The 14,920-nt window shown below is 38.5% G+C and overlaps 1 protein-coding gene across 7 annotated transcripts in view; it reads right to left on the bottom strand.

The window, feature by feature from the left end:
• XRCC4 (X-ray repair cross complementing 4) overlaps nucleotides 1-14,920 on the bottom strand; it is a 413,125-nt gene that overhangs the window by 10,947 nt on the left and 387,258 nt on the right. For 5 of the 7 annotated variants that reach the window (XM_069085049.1, XM_069085052.1, XM_069085057.1 and 2 more), the window contains one exon: nucleotides 10,380-12,810. The exons of the other annotated variants lie outside the window; for them this stretch is intronic. In XM_069085049.1, the coding sequence (XP_068941150.1) occupies nucleotides 12,699-12,810 (112 nt within the window). In that variant the 3' untranslated portion in view covers nucleotides 10,380-12,698. Of the gene's footprint in view, nucleotides 1-10,379; nucleotides 12,811-14,920 lie in introns of those variants that run through there. 7 annotated transcript variants of the gene reach the window in all.

Here is a 14,920-nt window from a genome sequence, read left to right as displayed (position 1 = left end):
CCTGACATCACTCGCACACCAATGGAGACCGTGGATTGTCCATTTATTATCCTTCTGTCTCAGTATGTGGTCAGCTCACCTTTCCCAATCGTGCATCTTTCTGACGACATCCTTTCGTCTGCAGTCTTGGTACCCAGAAGAACTGTGGTCCAAGTCTTGCCTGTGGCACATACTGGCTGTGTGGCCCTGGGCAAGTCATTGAACTTCTGGGTGCTCTAGGCAAGTCTCTAAGTTTATAAGGATAATATAGACAGTCTCCATGGTTTGCATTAGCAGAAAGATCCATCACTGTTCAGTCAAGCTAGAGGTGAACATTTCTGTACTTGGTTAGGCTGGTTCGCAGAGAGCTGTCACAGATCATTGCTGGGTCCATACTCAAAGGCTCTCCATCTTAAACTGAACTCTGAATTTGTGCTCCAGTGGCATCTCTTTTGAAAACTGAGGGCTGATTGAAGTAACTGGTGACATTTAGCAGAGATGTTAAACATTCAGCCCTCAGGACACATGCAACCTACCACACTCCCCAGTATCAGCTAGCAACAGACTAGCTGCTATCTGATTTTAATGTGTCCAGGTATTAATTTTTTTAAAAAGAGATACAAACACATGTGGTTTTCTAAGTCAATATGCAGTCTGTACAGATTCTTATATGTGATTTTGTGTTCCTCTCTCCACTTTCTATTCCAATTTGACACCACTGATCCAGAGGAAAGCACCCAAGTAGGGACATGACAGTTACCTTCAATATTTGAAATGGCAGACTTGAGGACAAGGGATTAAATTCATTCTGCTTGGCCCCAAAGAATAGAACAAGAAGTAAAATGAAAGTTGCAGATAGGAAGATTTAGGTTCAATATAAAGAAAAGGATCCCAATAATCAGTGCTATTCAAAAATTGGACAGGTTGCCTGAGGAGGTCTTGGGATTTCCTTTCACTACAGGAACAGCAAGGCCTGATGATCATATAGAGGGGATACTGTAGTGTGGATTCTTGTTCAAGACAGGTTAGTCAGTAAATAAATACTTACTGAGCACCTACAATGTGCTTAATAATAGCACAGGCATTATGCTAAGGAATTCAGCTGGGTGGAAAATGAAGAGAAGGCTGCCTGGGGTCTCCTCTTTAAATGGAGGCTCTGAGAGGAGCTCTCCCCTCTGACCTCCAATCAGAGGGAGAACCCCAAGGGGAAAAGGTACCAATGAGAAATGAGGTTCAGGGCTGAAGTGATCTTGCAGGATGAAGAAGTTCCTGGAGAATGATGGAAAAGTCCAGAAAAGTGAAACCGGGTGGGAGATGAATGTGACTTCCTACACGTGGCCTGAGATCCTTTCCAATTCTGAGAATCTGGAACATTGTCTATATCTGGCTAACATGGCTGCCAAACCTAGGGTTACCAAGACTATTCGGGGAACTCTTAGCGGTTAAGATCTTTATAATCTGTAAACAAGAATGTGCCCCAAAGTTTCCTTGAAAGCTGATCTTGTAAACCCATAAGAGTTTGACAGTTGGCAATAAGAGTGCTCTATATATAGTAGAGAGAGCAGAAATAGGAAGGGATGGGTTCAAATTTTACCTCTGATACACTGTGTGACCATGGGTGAGTTACTTAACCTCTCTAAGGTACAAGCAGCTCCCTGAGACCTAGTGCTGAATTAAAATTACAAACGACTATGCGCAGAATTCCCATTCTCTTGAAATTAAAGATCCTTGGAGGGGAAAGAAGACTCTTCTACTCCTGCCATTCCCCAGTGAATCACACACACACACACACACACACACAATCTTGAATAGCCCTGGGAATGTGTATAGCTCACCTAGGACTGCTCTCACTTGCAGCCTTCCAAGGGAGTAAGAACCCTGATGATGCTTTTCCAATTTTTGCTTCTCTCTCCCCTGCTTAGAGGAGACAAAAGCAGCTGTAGGTCTGTATTCAGGACTGGGCCCAGCTTGATGCTAGTACTGCTTGTCTTCCAGATACAGAAGGAGGGAGAGTCTGGAGGCATGACCACCTCTCTTCCCTTTTCTTCTGGTGCTCCAGAAGTATGTCTGGGCCCCCATCACTTCAGGACCTACTTGATACCCTGCATCTGCTCTGAGCTAGAGAGGAGCCACTTAGCAGAGACCTGGCTTTGTGGGCACTATCTTTCCTTTTTTTCTCTCTTCCTGTCTCTTGTTACTGGGAAAGCCCACAGGGAAGCAGCTGAAAGATCCTGTCATAGGTCCAGCAAAAGAGAGCAGGACTAATATCTTACTCATCCTGGATGCTATGCTCCCTTAATCCTGCCTAAAAGATTTCCAGTTTGGAGGATATAGGAGAGAAAGCAGTAATAAAAGAGAGTTTTCTTAGATCTTAGAATCTTATGTCAAACATAACTCTAAAGGTACCTCTGCTGCCTGGAGTTTACATGCTACACATGCCCAGTTCTTTTTAAATCTCTCTAACTTTTACAGTTGTCTGAAAATCAGTCTCTTTACAGCAATGATGCAAAAATAATCTGTTTTTTAAGACACATAACAAAGCTAATAGCAACATTTCCTCTCCTTCCTGTCAGAACTCTATCCTATAGTGTCACCATCAGCGTACCTCTGACAGAGTTTGGAATCCAGGTTAATTATAACAAAATAATAACTATCATTTATATATTGCTTACTATGTGCCAGGCACTGTGCTAAGTGCTTGACAATTCTTACCTCATTTGATCCTTGCAACAACCCTAGGAGGTAGGTGCTATTATGGTCTCTATTTTACATTTGAGGAAACTGAGGCAGGGGTTAAGACACTTGCCCTGGGTCACACAGTAAGTGTCTGAGGCTGGATTTGCACTTGAGTGCTCTATCCACTATGCCATTTAGCTATTGCCAAACATTCAAATGAAGAGAGAAAAATTCAATCAACCACCTGCACATTTTCCATCATCCTTGAAACCCAACTCCTGGATACTTGACAGAATTTTTCAGTTTCCACCCTGGTGCTCGGCATCATGCAGATTGGATCACCAGATGGAATTGCTAGCCACCTGATCCCTATCCTGGTTGGTAAAAAAAAAAAAAGCTCTGTCCCCGGTAAGTCCCACACTAACTGTATCAGTTATTCACATTCATTCTACTCCTCTCTAGCAGGGTGGCACCAACTTGCTATATAGGGGGTATGGATTATTGTGGACTACCCAATCAGAATTGACTATCAGCCCCACTTCTGGCAAACCCTGCTTCTTCCTCAGAACTTGCCATGTTCCTTAGTCCTAGTTAACTGACATGGTACAATGCACTCCTCCACAGGAATTTGACAAAATGGGCTTAGCTCTGGTATAATTTTTTTACTCTTGTAATAGCATCAACAAAACACTAAGCAATACATAATGAAACATTTCACTCAGCTGTACATCCTTTCTAATCTTCCCTTTCCTCTCCTAAGCCTTTCCCAGATCCAGGAACCCCCCTGACAGTTCAGTCTTTAAGTCAGTCCAAACTCAGAAGTTCTAGAAAATGCACAGTTGGAATTTGTTTTCTGTTTCCCAGACATGCCTCTTGCCAGCAGGCAAAGAAGTGTAGACAACACAATATATTTTGCGAAGGATGCATCCAGTTTGTAGATGAAGTCTAAGGAAACTGAGACTTGGGACTTAGACTCATCCTTTGGCACAAGGACATTGACTAGATCTGTTGGACTTGGAAAAAGACATTGGCTCCCATGGTCCATGCTCATCTTGGTTTGAACTTTCTTGTTGCTGTCATTCAGGGACCTTCAACTTCTTCAAGCCACAGCTAGCTCATTGTGGCTAGAATAGGGTGAGAGTTGCTAATCTTTGGCTCTAGGAATACTCTGGCTCCTATTGCTGTCACTCCACCTTCTCATCTTCCTGATCTTGGTACCTTCTTCTGCTCTATTCTGTCTCTTTCTCTTACATATTTTCTCCCTCTTCCATAGAGTCAAAAATCTGTCTGTTCCATTCAGGGGAAGTTAAAAAAAAAAAGCAGATGCAGTGAGAAAGGCATTACACTGAAAAAGCCTGGAACTTGAGGTGACTGAGGTTTTATCTTTTTCTTATGGATTTTGAAATCAAAAAGGATTTTAAAAATTCTGTTTTAGGAAATATAAGAGGGAACAACTACAGGTAATAGTGAACTTTGTAAGTCAGGTAACCCTTTCTCCAGTAAAGAAATAGATTACAATGTTTGCCTCTGATGATTGGTGGAAGTTATATGGTAATGGTTGCCATGGGATAATTTTTAGGGGAAAAAATTTTAGAATCAGTTTTCACTAGATGCTTGACCACTAAATACATGGCCTTTAATACATTCTTAGAGCCAAATTAGTTTATTTACTCTTCTTTGAACTTAACATTGCATCTCCCATCTTTGCTGCTTTGCACAGGTGCCCCCATGCCTGGAATACACTCCCTCCTCACCTCTGCCTCTTGAAACATGTCACCTCCTAGGGAAAGCCTTTCATGATCTTCCTAGTTGTTAGAGATCTTTCCTTCTCAAAATATTTTGTATTTATCTACCTGTTTATATACATATAGAATCTTCCAAGAGAATGTAAGGGCAGGGGCCATTTTTGCTTCCTTATATGCCCAACACCTAAAACAGTGTCCCACATACAGTAGGTGCTCTGTAACTGGTTATTAAATTGAAATGATTAGCATAGCGACAAAACATTTTGGGGACAAAAATAGTTTGAAGAATTTTTGTATCTAATTAAATTCTATTTTCTTGAAAATACCCATTTGATGTATCAATATCAAATAAATATATATAAAGAATTGCCTTTCTCTAACAGAGAATTTATCTCTTTGTAACTTGTCATGTTTCCCAAACCAAATTCACTTATAAAGAATGCCTTTCTCTAACAGAGAATTTATCTCTTTGTAACTTGTCATGTCTCCCAAACCAAATTCACTCCACACACCACTCCATTCTCTTAGGTGACTCAGTATTAGTAACCACAAGGTGAATTACTCAGCCTGCTACATGGGTCCTTCAGAAATGTAGATATCATAACAAACAGTCCCTTGAATTGGTATCCCATTACCCTCTGAGGTCTGGAGTTATAAAGTATCCAGGTCTATTCAAGTGAAAAGTCCTTGGAAAGTTCAAACTGCCAAGACTTCCTAGACATTCTCTAAGTGGGAGTCATTTTGTACATCACTTCCCCAACAAGCTGTAGAAAGTACGGGAAGAACCAGACTGTTTCCCATCTAATCAGAAACTCAGATATTTTGGGTGGAGAGTGAAAGAAAAGAAATGGTCATCTCACAAAAATGTTCCAGCATCCTGCTACATCATCTTGGGAAAGATTCCCTCAATGATTTGCCCAGGGTAAGTAAAAATTGACACTGGGCACCTATTAAAAAATAAAAGATACAGGGTATTTCCATTCAATTTATCTACCAGTGGAATAGCTTGAGCCAAGAAAAAAAATTCAGTGAGGGATCAACTAGGGCTTAATATTTTGGGTAGGGATGGTGGGGGTGATGGTGGTAGCAGAGCATACTATTTATTTACTAAGCTTTTAAAATATGGAACAAGATCAGAGCAATCTCAGAGTTCCCTTAACATGGACTTCAAAAGTTAGTAAACTCAAGATATAACTATTGCAGAAGTGACCTTAGCTTTAAGTTTAGGCATTTTAATTGAATTTCTACATGAATAATGTCCTAGAAGTATGAATATTTTTTATTTTCCCAGCACATTCAAAAACTTAATTGCCTATTCAAATCTAGGTTAAATGAAATACTCTGCTAATGACTATGGTAATTAGTGATAACTTGTTAATTGAAAACAGTGGAAATAAAATGAAAATTTCTCTGGAGCATATCTGCAATAGATTTTCCCAGGTTTGTCTGGCTGTCTGTAGAAGTCTGTTACTTGGGAATTGTTTCTATAGTATAAAAAAAAGTGTTTGTGGTTGGCCTTTGAATTAATCACCACCACTGGCACCTAAATTTATGCTGATCTCTAGAATAGGCAATTATCATCCAAAAGCTAGGTGCAGAAAGAGTCTTCAGAATTTTCTTATCTCTTGGACCGAAGCCTTAGATGTCTTTAAAGTGAAGAAAACACTAGACTATGGGTGTTGCTCAAAAGGGAAATCAAAGACCAATGGGATTGTGGATTGGAGGAAGGGTTACAGGACTTCTTAAGGATAAAAAAATAACACATGGACCAACAAAGGAGAGAAGAAAAATCAGATAGAAGGAAAAGAGTGGGAGAGAGAGAGAGAGAGAGAGAGAGAGAGAGAGAGAGAGAAGAGGTTGCTGAAAGTGTATGAAACAATACAATTGGAAGGAGTAGATTAGGAAGTAAAGAGTCTGCAGAGGTGTGGGGATACAAAGACTGAAAGAAAATTGGCCCTAGCTCTTCAGGACTATACAATTACATATAAACAGGTAAGTAAATACCAAATACTTGGAGAGAAAAAGATCACTAAGAACCAAGGGTTTTAAGGAAGGTTTCTTTTGGTGCTCAGCCAATGAAACATCAGAAAGCTAATTCTATTATATTGTGTAAGATATCCTCTGTCATTTCTTTAAAAATGCAGAAATGATCATTTCACATAAGTGAAACACTTCATAAATGAAAATTTGTACCCTTGAAAAACATTCATTAGCAACATAAGCAAGCAGTGAAAAATTTTAAATCACACGGCAGCTGTCAATCAATAAAAGTATTTGGCGATTATATTGCACTTGGATACAAAACTTATAGTTCATAGAGGAATTGTTATTAGCTGTCTGTTTGGATTTCATGATTTATAGATAATCAGCTCTGATTTAAAGGAATTAAGATGCTAGACATTTGATTTCTTAGGGTCACAAGAATGATCTTGGCCAGAATCAACAAACCTGTTGTATAGTTATACTCCTTGCTATATTAGATGCCTAGTTTCTTGTTAACAATTTATTATCATTTATTGATAAAATTATTACAATTCTATAGTTGGTTGACTGTTGGACTAAGATCCCTGTGTATATTGGCCAGTGAATTTTCCTTTTTTCAATTAGCCTCAGACTAAATCCCTAATCGCAAGTAGCTTGTGCCCTTGGTGTCAAGTGGGGAATGTGAATAAGAGAGAGTAATATAAGGCCAAGCTTTATCATTCACTTGGCCTAGGTGTCATCTCACCACTTAGTAAAAAGAATTGCTTCTATGAACAGATGCCTACCAGTGCCATCACTCTGAATCTTGACCTACAGAGGAAAAGGCACTGTGCTAATTATGGAAGAAGTCAGGAAAGACATAGTTCATTAGCTGTGAGACTGGAAAAAGTCATGTAGTCCTTCTAAACCTTGGTTTTTTTCACCTATAAAATGGGAAAAATAATACTGTTGGTACTTAATGTTGGGAAAATTAAATGAGATTATAATAATTCATTAATGTTTCACTGTACCTATATATATATGTATATATATATATATATATATATATATGTATATCCATAGCTTAAGCATGCACCAAGACTTTTGTGACACTCTGTATTAACTTATTTGATATTCACAATTCTGGTGAAAGACATTAGGCAAATTGCCCATGATCAAACTAACAAATACCAGCATCAGGATTTGAACCCAGTTTTTCATGGCAAGTCTAGTACTCCATCCACCATACCTTGCCTCCAAGGTATTTTTGGGTCAGTCAGCTACTATTAAGGTGACACTATGTATAATTAAACTAGTTCCAATCTAACTCTTTGTCAATCTCTACCTGAAACAGGTATTTTGTTGCTTAAATGTTATACTGAGTAGAAATGAATATTCTTGCAGGCCATCGGAAAAAAGAAAACTCATTGGTACCACATGCACAGGGACCTGAGGTCAAGCCAAGAGTCAACCAAACCCTCAGCAATAATTACAATAATTTTATTAACAAATAATAATGAATTGTTAACAATAAAATAGGAAGTCTAGTTGAGCAGATAGCTGGCTTCAGAGTGAGAATGAGCTAGATTCTTGCATTCTTTGGGTAGTGTTTATGTCAATGAATAAACATAGAGAATCAGATAGAGTGTTAAGAGTAGGAAGGAATCTTAGGGTCCATATAACTCTTCTTTTTTTCCCTTTTGAAGAAGGGAAGGCAGGGCAATTGGGGTTAAGTGGCTTGCCCAAGGTCACAGGGCTAGTAAGTGCTAAGTGTCTGAGACCAGATTTGAACTCAGGTCCTTCTAACTCCAGGGCCGGTGTTTTATTCACTGTGCCACCTAGCCACCCTGGGGTTCAAATAGTTCAATCATTAAGGTCAAGAGAGGTGAAAGGACTTGTTCAGGATTAAACAATTACTCTATAAAAGAGAAACAACTTGGGGCAGCTAGATGGCACAGTGAATAAAGTGTCGACCCTGGAGTTGGGAGGACCTGAGTTCGGTTCCTGCCTCAGACACTAACACAAAAAAAAACTAGCCATGTAACCTTGGCCAAGTTACTTAAGCCCAGTTGCCCTCCACAAGGCAAAAAAAAAAAAAAAAGAGACAGAAACAACTAGAACCAAGGCTCCTGGACCAGGGCTTTCTCTACTATATTATACATTTAATAACTTGTACAACTGAAATGAAACAATGGGGGTGGACACTAAGAATGTATTAATCTCAATAGCAGCATTTTATTATGATTATATATTAAATCAAATCTGTTAAATATTATTATAATATATTAATATTACTGTTTTCTTTGGTAATCTTAGGCAGATAATATAAACTCATCATCTCACATTTTTTAAAAATACAAAATATGGAAGAGACTACAAATCCTCTCATGGAAACATTCCAAAGAATATCATAAAAGCTTGGGTGTGCTTTTCAAACATAATGTTATCATCTACCCATAAAATAATAGTGTTGTTTTTCATCTAGCTGAATATAAGGTTACTCCCATAATTCAATTAGCACAGAAAGATAGATACATGCTTTGAGTTTTTTTCCCCCTAGTAGTAATGAGGCAGTTCATTGGTATGGTGGATAGAACACCAGGCCTGGAGTCAGAAAGACCTGAGTTCAGATATGACCTCATATACTTACTTAGCATGGGACCTTAGGTAAGTCACTTAACCTCTGCCTCAGTTTCCATATCTGTAAAATGGGGATAGTAATAGCTATTACCTCCCAGGGTTTTTGTGAGGATCAAACGAGATAATAATTGTAGAGTGCTTACACAATGCCTAGCACACAGTATAATATAAATGTTAGCTAGTTGTTAGTGGTGGTGGTGACTAATCTACAATTTCCTGCTTGATACTAAGGGCACATGTATGTCTTTGGCAAGCTACTTACAGTTAGGGATTTAGTCTGAGGCCACTGGAAAAGGGAAAACTCACTGGTCCACATGCACAGGGAACTAAGGTTGAGCCAGAAGTCAACCAAACCCTCAGTAACAATTATAATAATTTTATTAGCAAATAATAATGAATTATTAACAAGTAATAAAATATGAAGTCTAGGTGAGTGGACAGAATCAGAATGAGCTGGATTATAGTCTTGCCTCTGCTACATCCTGGCTGTGATGCCCTAGTCAAGTCACAACCTCTCAGTGCCTAAGGCAATTCATTAAGGCTTACAATATAATTAAGCATATTGACTACACTCTTGTGCATTGATGGGAAGAAGTTCCTCACCAGGAAATCTCTCAGTGCTGAGATCACAAATTCAATAAAAAAATTAACAAAATTTCATTTTTATTTAAAATCTCAAAATAATAATTGTTAGTAATAACAATTCAAATTTACATAGTTCTTTATATTGACCCTGATGCAAAAGTGGAAGAAGAGCCTAAAGAAGACCAGGAAGATGATACAACAGAAGGTATGTCAGAAGATTCAGAACCAGAAGATGAAAAAGTTGACATGGATGCAAAGGAAGAGGAAGAAACATAGAAAAACATCTCCCAGCAGAAAAGATGAGTTGTAACTTTCACCATTGAAATCTACTATGTCCAATGTAGAGAGGAAAACATGAATTAAAATCATTCTGTTTGGGGAGGCTTGGGATTTTTTTTTTTTTGCTTTCTCCCTCACATTGTAAAAATGTCAGGATTGTGGGTGACAGGAAGAAGCAGGTGTTTGTTTTGGGGTTTTGTTTTTAGTTGAACTTTTTAAAATATTCCTCAAGAATGTAAATTTGTATTATTTAACTATTTGGTATAAAATCTTATCATGTGTGCAAAAATTTAAAAATCCACCCCCTCCCCAAAAGAAACAAAACTAAAGGACACTTTCCAGGTAAATAGTACAAATACTATTATTATTCTTATCTTAATTATAAAGAAACTGAAACTCACAGAGGTTAATGAACATGAAGAGGGTGTAGCACCAATGCATTATTCACAGCACTGAAGGCAACTCTGAATATGCTGGCATAATTCTGAATCACAAAATATGACAGACTCTCCATACAGAAGACAGAAGCAAAACTTTTATTTAGACACCAGAAAGTCAAATCTCAGTACAAGAAAGTCAAATCCGTCATAACAACAAAGAAGTTAACACACCTTATCACTGCAGAGAGCAACACCATATTTTTAGCCTTCCCACAAACACCCCCAAGCCTAGCTGTCTGCTTATCTGCAGCCCTCTCTCTTCTCCCTCTGACTGACTAACTTCTCCGACTCCCAGCTTTCTGTGGGCTCTGCTCCACCCTTCAGTAAGCTCCTCCCACCACAGGCTCCATGTGATTACATTCAGCCTATTAGGGGGCAGGGAAGATCTTCAAATTTCCTTAGGCCTTTTAAGGGGGCAGGGAATATCTTTAAATTCCCATTTCCATTACAGAGGGTCACATAGCTAGTAGGCATTGTAGTTATGATATGAACCTGGTTCTCCTTAAAGTTAGTTGGCTACAGTTGACAGCATTCCATACTTGGAGTCAGAAAAACCTGACTTGATTTCATATCCTGCTTCAGGCACTTACTAGCTTTGGGACCCTGGGGAGTCACTTAATCTCTGCCTCAGTGTCTACATCTGTAAAATGCTACCTATTTCCCGAAGTTACTGTGAGGATCAAAGGATATACTATTTATAAAGTGCTCTGCAGATCTTAAACGACTATGGAAATCTTAGTTATTGTTCAATTGTATTGGTTGTGTCAGACTCTTCATGACCTCATTTGGGGTTTTCTTGGCAGAGATACTGGAGTGATTTGCCATTTCCTTCTCCAGCTCATTTTAGCTATTTATCTTAGCTATTAATATTAGTATTATCCCTGACCCCAAGATTTCTACTAATGTTGTCTAATTATTATATATCAAATGAGATAATTTCTGCAAAGTACTCTGAAAACCTTAAAACTCTAAATAAATGTTAACTGTTAATAATAACATAAATGTGGAGGTAACAGGTTACTTTTTTCAACAAAAATGTGAGTTGACAACTCAGGTTTTACATAACATCTTGTATTCTTATGCTTAAAGTAGGAATTCAAGTATTGAATTAAATCCATATTGCTGGACTTTGTTACAGATGAAACCTTGCTCTAATTAGGTCTTTTTGGTCCTTTTGGTAACAGGATTGGTGACAAAATGGAATTATCAAGAATTTCACACTCATAGCAGGTCACACTAAGAGCAAAGACTTCTATGCAGTTAAGCAGTGTATAACTTTATGTGCTATTTTCCCCCTCCTCCAAAAATAAGCTCCCTGGGCGCGCGCGCACACACACACACACACACACACACACAAATATATAGTCTAATTCTTTTAAAAAATGCTTTGCTCTCTCATCAGCTTGGTTAGCTCTCATCCCCAGGGTACAGAATGATGTATAGAGTTCCTTTCTCATTCTCACCCCCAAAGCCAATCACATGGATGTCATCTCTGTTCCTTGACCTCAATGCTATGGAGAGTTTTCACTGTATATATAATTGAGCAGAGTCAAATAGATATTTGAGCTTTCTGAAGTACTTATTTCTTTGCATCAAATACATACATCCTTGGGTGAACTCTTACTCTTTCAACAAGCTTCTTTGAGGAAATGGGCTTTAACAGCTTAGCTCATTTCACTTGTAAATGTAGGATTATTTTGGCCTTGGGAATTCCAGAAGGGTATTTGGGACTTTTAACACCTAAGCCTGATAGACTTGCATCTTTCCACTTAAGCAATATAAAAGGTACCTCTTTCTTCTCCTTAGGTGCCTTTTTCTAAGCTTGTCTCTATAAGAAAGGAATGAAATATTTTAAATAATGTCTTCTTCAAAGGACACTGATTCTTTAAGGTATCAGAAATTTTATTATTGGGTGCTGTGGATGTGTAACCACATACTAAAAATAGGTATGTGTCATATTTTATTCCCTCAACTAAAAAAACCAAAACAACCACAAACATCTATATTTATCTTTGGGAATATTTAGAGGAAATATCGGAAATTAAATTGCTAAGGCTAGTTTCTTGATCCTATTTCTAAAGTCATCTTACATAGTGTGCTAGACAGACTGCATAGAGAGCATATGTGTGCTGGATAAAACAGATGCAGGCTTTGGAGAGACTTTGAGATTTGATGTAATTAGAGGAGTGTGGGTGGGAACAGCTTTGAATAATGAGCTACTGTCAGGGAATCATATCTGATACATGTGTATTCCATTCTGCACAATTGTTTCAATGCTGCCTATGTAATTACATTATAAGGTGTAATAGCCACTGTGAAGTTGTGCTCCTTAAGTTTAAGACAAAAAGAAAAAAGATTACAGTCAAATATTATCAAAGTGTTTTTTGGAGAGTCACATATCTTCAAAAAGGTCTTCTGAACTACTGTTTTTTATGGTTTCTAAGGACATATTTTCAGATGAGATGGGTTCCTTGCTTGATGACGGAAGTTGTGAAGGCTCAGGTCTAAAGAAAAAAACAAGAAAAAAATTATTTTTCAAATTAAGAACCATGGAAATAAGCATCCAGAGGGTTTACAAATGAAAATAAAGAAAACTCCCATTGGTTACTCAGGCTTGGGGAATAGTTTTGAACAAAGACTTTTTCTCCATGAGATGCCAAGTGTAAAGTAAGCTGAAGGAAACACAGAATTGTTATTTATTTATTTCAACCTCTAACTGTTATTCTATTGAATTTGTTTCTACCCTAAAGCTACTAAAGATGCAAAGCTGACATGAAGACTTCTGTGTGTTGTCTGGGCAGACATAGTTATGCTGTGTTCATTTGTACCTCAAGATGGAAGCAAGATCCTCAAACCTTTCGTTAATTGTGTGATGACCTGATGGTCTCCCTAATGGCATGATGGATACATGATTTCAAACTGACAAACATTCCATCTTAGACCTGCAGACAACAGTGACCTAAGTGCTTTCTTCAGTCGCAATTGAAAATTACAGAATTTCTGAGTTGGAAGGGACCTTGGTCTGTCTTCCTGTAGTCCAACTCCTTTAACAAAGGAGATGCCATTGTAACATGATGACAAAAACTGTCCAGCCCCTGCTCAAAGTCCTCCCAGGAGGAAGAACTCACCACTTTTTAGGGCTCCTCATTCCACTATGGGGCATATCTAATTATTAGAAGGCTTTTACTGACCTCAAGTCTAAATGCAACTTCTACCCACTGTGTCTGGTTCTGCCTTCAGAAGCCCAACGGAACAAGCCCAATCCCTCCCTCACACAATAGCCCTTTGGGTACTGGAAGAGTGTTATCAAATTATCATTATCTTCACCATCATCATCATCATCATCATCATCACCATCATCATCACTTAGCTCTTACTATGCTAAGCACTTTATACTTATAATCTCAATTAGCCTTCACAACATCTCTGGGAGGTGGGTGCTATCCCCATTTTGCAGATAAGGAAACTGAGGTAAACAGGTTAAATGACTTGCCCAGGGTCGCAAAGCTAGTAAATGTCTGAATCTAGATTTGAGTTCAGGTCTTCCAGACTCCAGGTCCAGCACTCTATCAACTGGGCTACCTAGCTTCCCTGAGTCTTTTCTTTGGGTTATATAGAACCAATATCTTCAACCAGTCCTCATGTCATGGGCTCAAGTCAACTTGGTTTGGTGTCCCCTGTACACTCCAAGTTATCAACATCCTTTTTAAAGAGTGGTGTTCAGAATAGAATACAGTATTCCAGATGGGAGTGTGGCAAGGGCAGAGAAATATGGAACCATCTCTTCCCAATTTCTGGAAGCAAGGCCCCTCTTCATGCAGCCCATGACTGTATTAACGTTTTTGGTTGCCATTTATGTTGAATGAGCCTCTAAAAATTTTGTTTTTGGAAAAAATCTCTCTACCTGCATCTTCCCCTTCTCCTAACTGTGAAGTTGATTTTTGGTAGTCAAGCTCAAGACTTTTTATTTACCCTTACTGAATTTCATCTTATTAGATTCAGCTCAATGCTCTAGTCTGTCAGGATCCCCTCAGAGCTTTATCCTATCATCCACTCTGTTAGGTATCCCTTCAAGCTTTGTGTCATCTGCAAATTTGATGAGGATACCATTTCTGCCTTCATCTAAGTCACGGATGACAATGTCATACAACATAAGGCCAAGCAGAGATCCCTGTGGGCTACTCAATGGAGACTGCCTGCCATGCTGACATTAAACAATTAACAACTTCCCTCAGTCTGGCCATTCATCCAATTCTGTATCCATCTGATTGTATTATAGTTTAATTCAGAGGTTGGCAAGCTATGACCCATGAGGCAAATATGGCCTGTGTTCTGTTTTTGTATAGCCAGCAAATTTAAAATGTGCTTTTTTTTTTCACTTTTTAGAGGGGGAAAGGCAGGGCAATTGGGGTTAAGTGACTTGCCCAAGGTCACATGGCTAGTAAGTGTTAAGTGTCTGAGGTCGGATTTGAACTCAGGTCCTCCTGACTCCAGTGCTCTATTCACTGTGCCACCTAGTGCCCCAAAATGTGCTTTTTTTTTTTTAACGTTCTAAAAGAAAGTTTTAGAGTAGTCAAATATAAAAACAAAAAACCCAACCCTATTCTTAACTTT

This window comes from Petaurus breviceps, unplaced genomic scaffold, assembly GCF_028583685.1.
Source record: "Petaurus breviceps papuanus isolate PSGF00001 unplaced genomic scaffold, PetGlider_PUasm1.0 175, whole genome shotgun sequence".
Classification (NCBI taxonomy): Eukaryota; Metazoa; Chordata; class Mammalia; order Diprotodontia; family Petauridae; genus Petaurus; species Petaurus breviceps.
The sequence above is the reverse complement of the archived record's forward strand: the minus strand, read 5'-3'. Positions and strand labels throughout refer to the sequence as shown.